We start from the raw sequence: 12591 nt of genomic DNA on the forward strand, positions 1-12591 counted from the left end.
TTTGCCTGCTCATTCTATGGGGAGTATACCAAATATTACCAATGTGAAATCAAGAAATGCTTTGGAATGATGCATTACAGTTTTTAAAAATATGACATTAAAGGTTTTGTTTCCTTTCTGGACTTTATGGAGTATGATTTTTATGTTGCCTTTTCATTCAAAACTAAATGTTTCCTAAGATGCTTGGGGGAAGTACTATGTGTGTGCATGTGTGTGTGCACACATACTAACGTGCTTATGTAGGGGGTATGTGTGTATTATATATGAGACAGAGGCCCCTACACCCTGCTCACACATGCAAAAAATGCCTGGTGTCCTCAAGGAGTTGAGGAATAAGTTTGATTGTATCTCCATCTTCCCTCATTTCACCATGGTAAACTAACTTGATGTAATTCTTCCCTGAAACTACTATTAATTTGTTGGGGGTTTTTTTGTTTGTTTGTTTTTTGTTTTTTCATTCTAGACCCTACATAATTGTCAAGAAACAGAAGCCAGCAGTCACAAATAAGCATATGGAGGAGCTGGCCCAAGGATACAGGTAAATGGCCAAAAGTAAAATTTATCAATCTCCTTAATACATGCATACATGATTTAAGAAAAGTATATTTTAATTTTAGTTTCTTAATTCCTCCCCGCCAAATATACCAGCCTGTTAAAAACGTATTCTCCATGTGAATTTGCTTGGACATTGTAAAATATTTATCAATTTAGATCATGAGGGTTATAGAATCTTGGTGTAAATTAGTGTGCACAGTTAAGTGTTTCTAGTAAGAAAAGGATTTACAACAATATTTTGCTATAGATGCTATGGGTTTTTTCATCATATGGAATTTTTCAAGTCAGATGATTATTATTATTATTATTATTGTTATTTTTTAGAAATAGGGTCCAGATTTGTAACAGTCATACTTTACTGTTTTTATTTGAGCGATTTATTCTGTGATCCAAAAACAACATGTTTCAGGTATCCTAGTGTATTGATACTCCCTGGAAGAGAAAGGTGCTTTGGGCCTAAATGAAAGCCAGTATCTTCGTTATTATATAGAGTACTGCAGAAAATGTTTTTTAATAATGTCTCTTTCACCAATATTTTCCCAGGAATTTTGAAGATTTCTTACATGAGAGTCTGGTTGAATATTTAGATGTGAATGAAGAAAATGATTGTAACATTGCACTCTATGAACATACAATTAATAAGTAAGTAGAATCCATAACAACCACAATTAAAACCCATTTTAACTATAGAACTACCTTCTCTTGTCATTGTAATCTTCATTTCTTATATCATGTACTCTTTTAGTAGAAATTGTTGAAAGTTTACTATTTTATCATGAAGCATAACCCATCATTTATCCCAATTAAGAGTGTTACAAAGCTGCTAACAAGTCATCTTTAGATTATTCTTCCTATTCATGTGACACTTAGTGTATATTTTTTAAAAAGAATTGCTCCTCTGATGTGTAACATTTGATTACTGCCAAAATTAAACTAATAAATCAGGCTATGTAAAGATGTATTTATCTTTTCTAGAGATCATTTTGTCAATAGGCATCTGAATTCTTATTGTCAGCACAAGAATTCCCTACATATTAATAGTATGTTGTAAAGATACCTCTGAGCTTATGTGTGCAGTGTAAACTTGAAATGGTAATGTGTTCACAATGTTTCTTCTAGAACGATGTTTTTAGAAGCATCTATGTTCCATTTGGAATACATTAGAGGGCATCTATATAACATGCTGTCTGATGCATGCGACTGATTTCACTTACCTGAAATTGGAATTTTAGCAATTATATTGTTAAATAGTTAGAGTTTAATACCACCATCTAATAACTATTTATGTCTTCGATTAAGAACAAGTACATTTCTGTTTTCTCCTACCAGATGAAATATACCACTTTATTATAATCTAGGAAATGATTTTTAGTCAGAATTTTTAGTCCTTAAAGGTATGAGTCTACCAAAGTACTGTTTTATACACCTCATTTCAAGATTGAATATAAAAGAGAACTGTTTTGTAGTATACTCATAAATGATGGTTCTGTCTTTCATGCTACTCAAGCCAAAAACCTCAGTTTCAACCTCAGCTCCTCTTTCCACATCCACATCAATCCATAGCTTGTCAATTGAGCCTTCAAAATATACCCAGAGTCTGAACTCTTCACCACCTTGATTTACCACCAACTCTTCACCACCTTGATTTACCACCAACTCCAGGCCACTCCTGTTGCTTGCCTGGATTCTTGAAAAAGGCTTGCTCCTGACTGTATTTGCACTTGTCCCCATACAGTCTGTTTCTAATAGAGCAGAGCACTCAATGTCAAATACTCTAGGCAGCTTTCTGTTTCCTTCAGAAGTCCTTACAGAGGCCCTCAAGTTCCTACTTGATCTGCCCACCCCTGCTTCACACCTGCAACATCATCTTCTGCCTCTCCTCATTCACTGTTTCAACCACAGTGACCTCTTCAAACAGTCCAGGCATGGTTTTGCCTTGGCATCTTTGCACTGGCTGTTTCTCCTGTCTGGAACACTCTCTCACACATACCTGCATGGCTGACTGCTTCACCTCGTTCAGATCCTCACTCAGGTGTCACCTCGTGAGTCATTTATCTGTGTATTGGCAATCTCCCTCCACCAGAAGTTTCATGAAGGCAGGGGATTTTCATGTTTTTTCATTGCTATAAATGAATATGACTCTCATCATTACCCAATGACCAAGCTATTCCATACATCAAATTTACTTTATTTTAAAAATATAAAAATTTTTATATTATCCAATTCATTCTTATGAAGTTTTTTAAAATATAGAACTACATAAAGTAAAAAGAATGAATCCCCTTCCTTCCCCATCCCATCAGACTCCACCCACCAAAAGTAGCTAATACTAATAGTTTATTATGTGCTCTTCTAAGTAGAAGAGCACATAATAATTTTTTTTCTGAGTAAAAACATACATGACCTCACACAGTGTGTGTATAAAACAATGGTAACATTTTCGGTGTCTGGATTTTTAAACTTAACAGTATATTTTGGATATTTTCCATATTAATGTATGTGTATACGTTTATATACATGTACTTTTGTGTATACAGTCACAGTGGGCAGCAGTGCAGGGAAGCCTGTTACCGCTGGGCTACAAACTTGCACAGCATGTTACCGTACTGAGAGCTCTAGGCAGTTGTAACACAATGGTAAATATTTGCATATCTAAACATATCCAAACAGAGAAAAGGTACAGTAAAAATATGGTAATGTAATTTTATGGGGCCACTGTTGTACATGGTGGTCCATTGATGACTGAAATATTATGTGGTGCATGACTGTATACACACAAATATATTTTGTAATTGTTGTTTGTTATTACATTATCTGCCTACATGTATTTTTAGTTTAACTTTTCCCTGCAGATGAATATTTAGATTGTTTCCAATTTTTCCACTATTATAAGCAATAGGTTACATAGTTTTAATTTGAAATAAATGTAAGTGTTTTATGTACAGTGAATAGGAAATCTAATTCCTTTTTAGGGTAGAAACTTACGGTGGTTATGATTTTAAAGGAAATAGTTTTCCTTTCTTTAGAATCCAGCGTGTTTGGACTTTGAGTAATTATTAGATACTATGTGATCTTACATATGTTGTTGTCACAATAATAGGAAAAAAGAAACCTCAGATGTTTCTCTTCTTCATTTTTCAATTTAAGTCAATCTTTGCATCTGAAAAGGTGGTTTTTACAGGGAATGTCAACTTGGCCAATATTTAAACGAAACAGTACATTTAAAATAAAAATCTGTTTTATTCTAGCCTATAAAATGTGGCTGTAAGCTGATGTTCTTTAAAGATAAAACTAAACAAAACTTAGATCCCTTTCCCTCCTTAATGACAAAGGCCTAAAGTGTATGAGAGGATTGGGGTTCTGCTGCATCATAAGGTCAAGACAATATTTTTCAAACCAGGAGCTACATAGAAAGCATCTTCTCACCAAACTAGGGACATAATTCAACACATGTGTACTGGGAAAAAAAAATAGATGGGTAATGGTAAGTGGGAAATCTTTTACATTGCAACTAAATTTCCATGATGAATTGGGATGTGGTTTCCTGGAAATCACTTTTTTCCATGGGGAAATCACTTTTCTCTGAAAATTTTTAAGGTTACACTTCACAAACACTTGAGGAAGGAATAGTGGATTCACGGAGTCCACAGATCCTGGGTGTGATATCTATTACTTTCAGCCAAGTCCTAAAAATAATCTGGCTGCTCTTTCTTATTAACACATTTGAGTTCTCCTATCATTTAGCCAAAAACTGAGTTTTCTGCAGAAATATATTATGAAAGTAACCAAGATTCTGACACCTAGATAAAATCTTACTTTGTGTCCAATACTATCTATAGCAGACATGTCCAATAAAATATAATGTAAACCACCTATATAACTTTAAATTTTCTAGTAGCCACATTAAGAAAAGTCAAAAGAAAAAGGCAAAATTAATTTTAATAATATTTTAATTTAGTTCAGTATATCCAGAATATTATCATGTCAACATATAATCAATATAAAAATATTGAGATATTTTACTTTTATTTCCTACTATAAGTCTCTAAAACCTAGTGTGCACATACAGCACATCTCAATTTGGATGCTAAAAACAAATGAACTGAGTTACTTAAATTTAAATTTGAGTTTTAAAATTTAAAGTAATTAAAATTAAGTAAAATAAAAAATTCAGTTCCTCCATCACACTACCCTAACATTTCAAGTGCTCAATAGCCACAATTAGCCCAGTGGCTGTGGTATTGGTCCCCGTAGGTATATAGTAATTATTCTTAAAGGAGATTTATTCCTCTCTCTCAAATGGTGATACATCTTACTCATTGATGATGTTGGAAGAATGAGGAAAAGCAGGTTATGCATCCATTGTTGATATTATATTTCTACATGTTCAATACAGTAATTCGTTTATGTGTTCTTATGTTTTATTGTATTTTATTTAAGCAAGTTTTTGTTTTACCAGTTTTACTAGCGTCAACTTTTATTGTCCTATAAATCCCTGGGGGACCTAGAGAGTAATATTTTTATACCCTTTAAGAGACATTTATTTTAATACTTGATGCCTAAGATGTCTAATTCTTAATTAACTTGATAGAGATACCACCCACTTGGAGATTGAACCCTTCACTCTTCTCGGCGTTTGTGCTGGCCTGATCCCATACCCTCATCATAACCAGTCCCCAAGAAACACATACCAGTGTGCCATGGGGAAACAAGCCATGGGTAAGAGTTCCTTCTTGCACCTGGTTCTAAATATTTGGGAAAAAGTCTTGTGTCGTTATTCCTACTTCACTAATATTACATGTTTGGACACATCAGGTGTTGGGAACACCTGAGGAACTCTGGAATGCTTGCAGGTGCCCTGTCATGTCTAAAGTTTAAACAACAATGGAGAAAACCTTTCTGAACTTGTTTCCTTGACCAAACAAAGTGACATATAATAAGTGTCACAGAATTATGAGGGTGTAAATATAAAGAGAAAAGCCCTATAAAATGTAACTTGTTAACCATGAGAGAAAGAGCAAAAAAACTCAGGGTTAAGAGGAGAGAAGAAGAAAAACCAGAGCTAAAGGTATAAAATGTGTATTAGGATATACTTAGTAATTACCTGGATAACAATCCTTGAACCCATTATATCTTTACAGTTGCTACTGTAACTTCTAAAACTTACCCAGTTCATGTCACACCAATCTCTGAGTTACTTTCCTTCCTCCTTTCTATTTTTCTTTTCTCTCATCTATCTATTAATTTAGTTATCCATCCATTTATAACATTTGTTGAGTATAACTGTAGACCAGACATGGGACTGAAGCCTAAAAATACAGAGATGAGACAGACCCTCTGTGTTCAGGAGTTCAGAGTCTAGTAGGAGAGACCAACAAATAAAACAGTAATTCAGTCTGGGTGTGATAAGTGCTGTAATAGAGTGACAGCAAAGATCTAAGGAAGTTAGAAGAGGAAGATCACTTAAAGTGAGAGAGTGGATTGTTTCTGAAGAATAGAACTGAGCTGAGTCTTGGAAGACAGTAGTTTTTAAAGATATGGAAGTGTAAGCAATCGTGGCTGGGAATGTCTTGGTGCTGTGGTATGGCGGTCTAGTGTGACTGTCTAGTGCAGTGTGGGTATAGAGGTATGCTAGGGCGGTGCCATATATTGAAGGATTTGGCTCTTGTGTTGAAGGTGATATAGAAAGGATACCAGGCTAAAAAAAGTTTTGCTTATAAACCTTTTTGAAATTTTTAAATAATCATTTAAATCTTAATAAATCTAATAAATTTACTTTTCATAAATATCCATGACAACAATTTGACTTGCCATCTCAGATTTAAAGTATGATACAAGGAACTTCATAAGGAAACTAAAAAAATGTAGAGAGAAAGGTGTTTGCATTGCCTTTGGGCAACAACCAGAATGCAGTCAGATTCTCAGTTACTAAGAACCAGCTGCAACTGACCATAGCTTGACGATTAAGGAATCCTATTTCTTCATTATGGGTAGAGAATATATGTATTTCTTTTCAAGTTTTTATATTACCCTTTGGGTGGCTACAAAGATATAAAAAGCATTTTGTCCTGCTACCATTTACCTGGATGATGTAATGCCTGGACAGTTCTGAATAATTCCCAGTGGGAAAGTCTAAACAGCGTCTCATCAGTTTAGTGTTTCCCATTCAGCTTCGGCAGCAGTGTAGGCTGATTTCCCGCTTGTGCCTCTGACTTGCTAACAAGTTGAAATATACAGTACAGAACCCTGTGTGTCATGAAAGGGCTATCACTTCTATTGGGTTTACCAAACCATTTTGTTTCATGATGTGAATCCCAGCTGAAACAATACACCTTTTGTGTAGAACCTTCAGCAGAATTAACGGAAGACTAATCACTTCATCGCTAATGCCACTCTTTAGTGTGTTTGAAGATTCAAACAGAAAGAGCTGCATCTATCTGCACTTAGTGAAGCTTTTTTAAAAAAAAGAAAGAAAAATAGACTCGAAGTAAAGAAATAATATTTTTATTCTTATAACTCCCCTCCCCACAAAAAAAAAAAAAGCCTTTATATGTGGCTATGAGTATCTGAAACGTTTGGTTAGTTACCACACACAGTTAAGCAGGATCAGTGTGTACAGAAAGCCAATTCAGTGTCTGTAGAGTTCTTTTGTAGTTTTCTGTGTGAAGGTTTTTTTTCTCGTTTTGTTTTGAGTGTCATTTGCAATTCATTGTCTGTGTTTTCTGAGGTTGGTGTATTCAGCTGCTCTGACCCTGGGTCCTGCACATTTAGCTCCTTGGATACAATCCTCTGACGTTACTGCTGACGCTAGGAAGACAAAAGCCACTGAATATCTTAAGTTATTAAAAAAAGCCTTTGTTACTGTTTGTTATTATAAAACACCTGACTGGAAAGAAAAGCAGCGAGATAAAAGTACATTTAAAGGTGGCACATTAACATGGCAACATTTCTCTTTGGACATTGAAATAGCTGCAGAAGTATTGAGCGAAGTCTATATGAAAAATCACAAAAGAAAAAAGGTCTGCAGAGAGAGGAAACCCACAGTAGATCCCCGGGTCTGTAATGCAGACTTAGCACTTTGAGTAGGACCTCTCTGGATCATTTTAATTCCATGCCGTCTTGACAGCTAATCATTAAAAGTCACACTCTGTCTCATTTTAAATATGACCCATCATTGAAGACTATGTAAATTCACAGATTCTGTGCAGATTTTCTGAAATAATATTTCAGTTACTATTCATCTGTTCTGCAGAACAGACATGGAAGACAGTAGCCCAGAATTAATTCACTAAATGGTTTAGCCAACCTGGAAAATTTGCCATCTACCGTTGCCTACCAGCCCCTCTCCCCCTCATCCAACAGAGTGAAGAAATGAGAGAAAGTCATTTTCTATCACTATGAAGAAAAAAATTAAGAGTAGCTCAAGCCACAAAGACTGAAAGCCTTACCTTGTATTGTAAGAGAAAGCTAATCCAACATAGAACACCAGCAGAGGGTGTTTCTTAAATCTTAGGTACTTTAAGTTATTAATAAAGTTCAAGTTTTCCTCACTGCATCTTACTGTGCTTCTGAGAAACACCTCTCTTCCATAGATAAGGCTATGTGTGTTGTGACATGGTTCAGAGCGAGAAGTCAGGTAGACATCTGGAAATGTCAAGGTCCCCAAGTCACTCAGTGCTACCAGCAAGAGCTGTATGTTGGAGCTGCGTTGTGTGTCCTCTCGTTGACACCCAATGCCCAGTTCACATTGGCTCTCATATCCTGCCCATTTATTAGTTGGCAATCCTCTAGTGGAACACTCCTTCAGTCGCTATCAGCTCAATTAATGAATATGCAGCACTAAATCCCCAGCCCACACCTGTGGCTTCTTCTCACCACCCCTTTCCCCTTCAACTCCAAACTGGTGGGACTTCTCACCACCCCTTTCCCCTTCAACTCCAAACTGGTGGGACTTCTCACCACCCCTTCCCCCTTCAACTCCAAACTGCTGGGACTTCTCACCACCCCTTCCCCCTTCAACTCCAAACTGATGGGACTTCTCACCACCCCTTCCCCCTTCAACTCCAAACTGATGGGACTTCTCACCACCCCTTTCCCCTTCAACTCCAAACTGGTGGGACTTCTCACCACCCCTTTCCCCTTCAACTCCAAACTGGTGGGACTTCTCACCACCCCTTCACCCTTCAACTCCAAACTGGTGGGACTTCTCACCACCCCTTCCCCATTCAACTCCAAACTGCTGGGACTTCTCACCACCCCTTCCCCATTCAACTCCAAACTGCTGGGACTTCTCACCACCCCTTCCCCATTCAACTCCAAACTGTTGGGACTTCTCACCACCCCTTCACCCTTCAACTCCAAACTGATGGGACTTCTCACCACCCCTTTCCCCTTCAACTCCAAACTGGTGGGACTTCTCACCACCCCTTCCCCATTCAACTCCAAACTGCTGGGACTTACCACCCCTTCCCCATTCAACTCCAAACTGCTGGGATTTCTTCTCACCACTCTTTCCCCCTTCAACTCCAAACTGCTGGGACTTGAGGTTTTTTTGTTTTGTTTTATTTAAACTCGGGAGCTAAGGCAGCTTCTGTTTTTGTGTTTGTTTTCAATAGTTTCTATTTCTAAGCTGATAGTTTCTTCCCCTGTGTTCCCCACTTTACAGTAGAATGGGATGTACTGGAAACAGGCTGAAGAATTTTGAGATATTAAAAACACATAATATACAAAGATGTGAATCACAAACTCAGCGGATAAACAAAATATATGTGTATATATACAAAGAACCTCATAAAATTTTATTTCATTCTGCACATCCTTCCCACTTTCTGTTTGAATTTTTTTTTAGCATATTTATTCTTTGTCCATTTGGGGGTACAAAATGAAAAAGGGTCTCTGCCAAATTACCCCTGGAAATTCTTTTTAGAGTTCTGCTATTGTTAAACAAAAACTTAGAATTATTGTTGCTCTTTTGGCTGTAGGCATATGTGATATTTGCTAAGACTAGAATGTTGGCAATGAATACTTATGGAGGTAAAATTAAACTAAAGTTTAATATGTAGGTTTGAGTTAGAGATAGAATGGGCTATATTGCAGGGTGATAGAATATGTAGTTTTGTTATTACTACTAATATTAATATTGGTCATAATGAATATTGCCATTTATTGAGTACCCAAATTCTCTACATGCATTTCTTCTTTTAATCACAATAATGATCCTCAGGTATGATACATACCTTTTTTTCCCTGGCAAGGAAGGTGAATCCCAGTTTGGTTGAGTAACATATAAAAGGTTATCTTATGTCTTCTACATAATGTTATCTGTAAAACCTAAAATTCTTCTCAACTGAAACTAACTTCTTTCCTCACTTTTTCCTATCCATTGTGGATTACTATCAAGCTGCCTTCCTTGCTAGACTGTAAATTATAGACTACTTTATTTATTACAAGTTGAATATCCCTTATCTGAAATGCTCGGGATCAAAAGTGTTTTGGATTTTGAATTTTTTCAGATTTTGGAACATTTGCGTATACATAATGAGATATCTTGGGGATGGAACTCAAGTCTAAATAAGAAATTCAGCTATGTTTCACATGTATCTTATACACATAGCCTGATGGTAATTTTATACAATATTTTTAATAATTTTATGCATGAAACAGAGTTGGACGGTGTTTTGACTATGACCCATCACATGAGGTCAGATGTGGAATTTTCCACTTGTGGCATCATGTTGGTGCTCATAAATCTTTGGATTTTAGAACATTTTGGACTTTGGGTTTTCAGATTTGAAATGTTCAACCTGTACTACAGCTAATCCTTGAACAGTATGGAGGTTAAGGGCACCAACTCACTGCACAGGTCAATGGAATGGAATCAAGAGTCCAGAAATAGACCTACACATTTATGGACAATTGATTTTCAATGAATGTGTCAGAGCAATTCAGTGGAGAAAGGAAAGTCTTTTCAACAAAGATGTCTATATATTTATATAGAAAAAAATGAATATCAACTTCTACCTCATAGCATATAAAAAATAAACACAAAATGGATTATAACCCTAAATGTAAGTGCTAAAACCGTAAGAATTCCTTGAAAAAGGAAATATAGGTGAAAATCTTCATGAATTGAGTTAAGCTTAGATTTTTTAGGACACAAAAAGTACAAAGTGTAAAAAATAGTCAACTGGACTTTCACAAAATTAAATTTTACTCTTTGAAAGATACTATTATGAATATGAAAAATGCAAGCCAGAGAATGGAAGAAAGTATTTGCACTACACATATCTAATAAAGGATTTGTATCAAATATATGTAAGGAACTCTTCAATAATAAGACAGGCTGGACGTGGTTGGCTCATGCCTGTAATCCTAGCACTTTGGGATGCCAGGGGAGGAGGATCACTTGAGGCCAGGAGTTCAAGACCAGCCTGAGCAACATAGAGAGACCCCGCCTCTACAAAAAATTGAAAAAATTAGCCAGGCATGGTGGCATGTGCCTGTAGTTCCAGCTATTTGGGAAACTGAGGCAGAAGGATCACTTGAGGCCAGGAGTTTGAGATTGCAGTGTGCTCTAGATGCCATTGCACTCTAGCTTGGGCAATAGAGCCTCTGTCTCAAAACAATAATACTAATATGACAAACAGCCCAGTTAAAATATGGACAAAACAAAAACCAAAACCAAGCACTTCACAAAGTTTTGTAATGACCAATAAGTGCATGAAACTATGTTCAACATTGCTGTCAGGTGAATACAAATTAAGATGTGAGATAATACTACACACTCATTAGAATGATAAAATTAAAAAGTCGGGCATACAAAGTGTCAGTGATAATGTGGAGCAACTAAAATGTCAATACACTGCTAGTGGAAATGTAAAGTGGTATATTCACTCTGGAAAATTCTTTGGCAGGTTCTTAAAGTTAACCATACCCTTACCAAACAACCCAGAAATTCCATTTCTAGGTATTTACCCAAAGAAATGAAAACACACAAAGAATTATACATGAATGTTTATGGGAGATTTATTCGCAGTAGCCAAAAACAGGAAACAGCACAAATATCCACCAATGGGTGAATGAATAAACAAAATGTATATTTGTACAATGGGCTACTACTCAGCAATAAAAAGAAAATGAACTGGGATACATATAACCATATGGATAAGTCTCAGAATCATTATACTAAATGAAATAAGCAGATACTATATGATTCTATTTATATCAAATTCTAGGAAATGCATACTGATCTATAATGATAAAAAACAGATCAATGGTTCCCTTGGGCCAGGGACAGAGGAAGGGATCTTTTGGGGGTGTTAGAAATGTTCTGGATCTCAATTGTGGTTGTGGCTTCACAGATACTTACAGCTGTCAGAACTCATCAATTTGTACACTTTAAATGGTAAAGTTTATGATATTCAATAATGTTGATAAAATAAAAAAGAAACTGGGCAAAGGAAGACAAAAAATAGTTAAATGCATAAAACTTCACTTTATTATTTTCAGTATACATTTTCTAAGCTGTTTACATCCTTATTAACCTTTTTCATGCTACCTAAGCACTTCTTCACTGTTTTAATCTACATTTATATACCTTGCAATGCCAACTTGTGGCTTCTTAAAAAAGATATTATTAAGAAAATGTAGCCTTGTCCTGGGTAGTAAGAAAAAGAAATCATTGAAGACTATAGTTTTAGCAAAATGGGGCAAAGAAGTAGAAGGCAGCTCATAGATATTCTGATTGTATTAGTTATTTATATATGTAATGTCCTTTTCAAGGAAACTGAAAACAGTAATGAGGTGTCCTTGTTTGAGCATGTGCTTCACATAAGCAAGCCTTATAATGGCTTTATGACAGTTTCTCAAAAACATTTGCTTATTGGCAAAACAGCTAGTCAGCCATTCATGATTTTTATCAAAAGTATGGGGGTCTGATGGCATCATATTTTAATTTACACATCCATAGTTGGTGCTGCTAAAAATTATGTACATGTATATTTCTACAAGTTCTTCAAAAAAGTCTTTAAAGAAAAA

The 12591-nt window shown here is 35.8% G+C and overlaps 1 protein-coding gene across 1 annotated transcript in view; it reads left to right on the forward strand.

Annotated features, from left to right (window-relative positions):
* The window catches only part of POLR3B (RNA polymerase III subunit B), a 119264-nt gene that overhangs the window by 63805 nt on the left and 42868 nt on the right, over nt 1-12591 (forward strand). Inside the window, exons 17-19 of the mRNA XM_069489583.1 lie at nt 464-538; nt 1099-1197; nt 5147-5274. Of these exons, the coding sequence (XP_069345684.1) occupies nt 464-538; nt 1099-1197; nt 5147-5274 (302 nt within the window). The remainder of the gene's footprint in view (nt 1-463; nt 539-1098; nt 1198-5146; nt 5275-12591) is intronic.

This window comes from Eulemur rufifrons, chromosome 16, assembly GCF_041146395.1.
Source record: "Eulemur rufifrons isolate Redbay chromosome 16, OSU_ERuf_1, whole genome shotgun sequence".
Taxonomy (NCBI): Eukaryota; Metazoa; Chordata; class Mammalia; order Primates; family Lemuridae; genus Eulemur; species Eulemur rufifrons.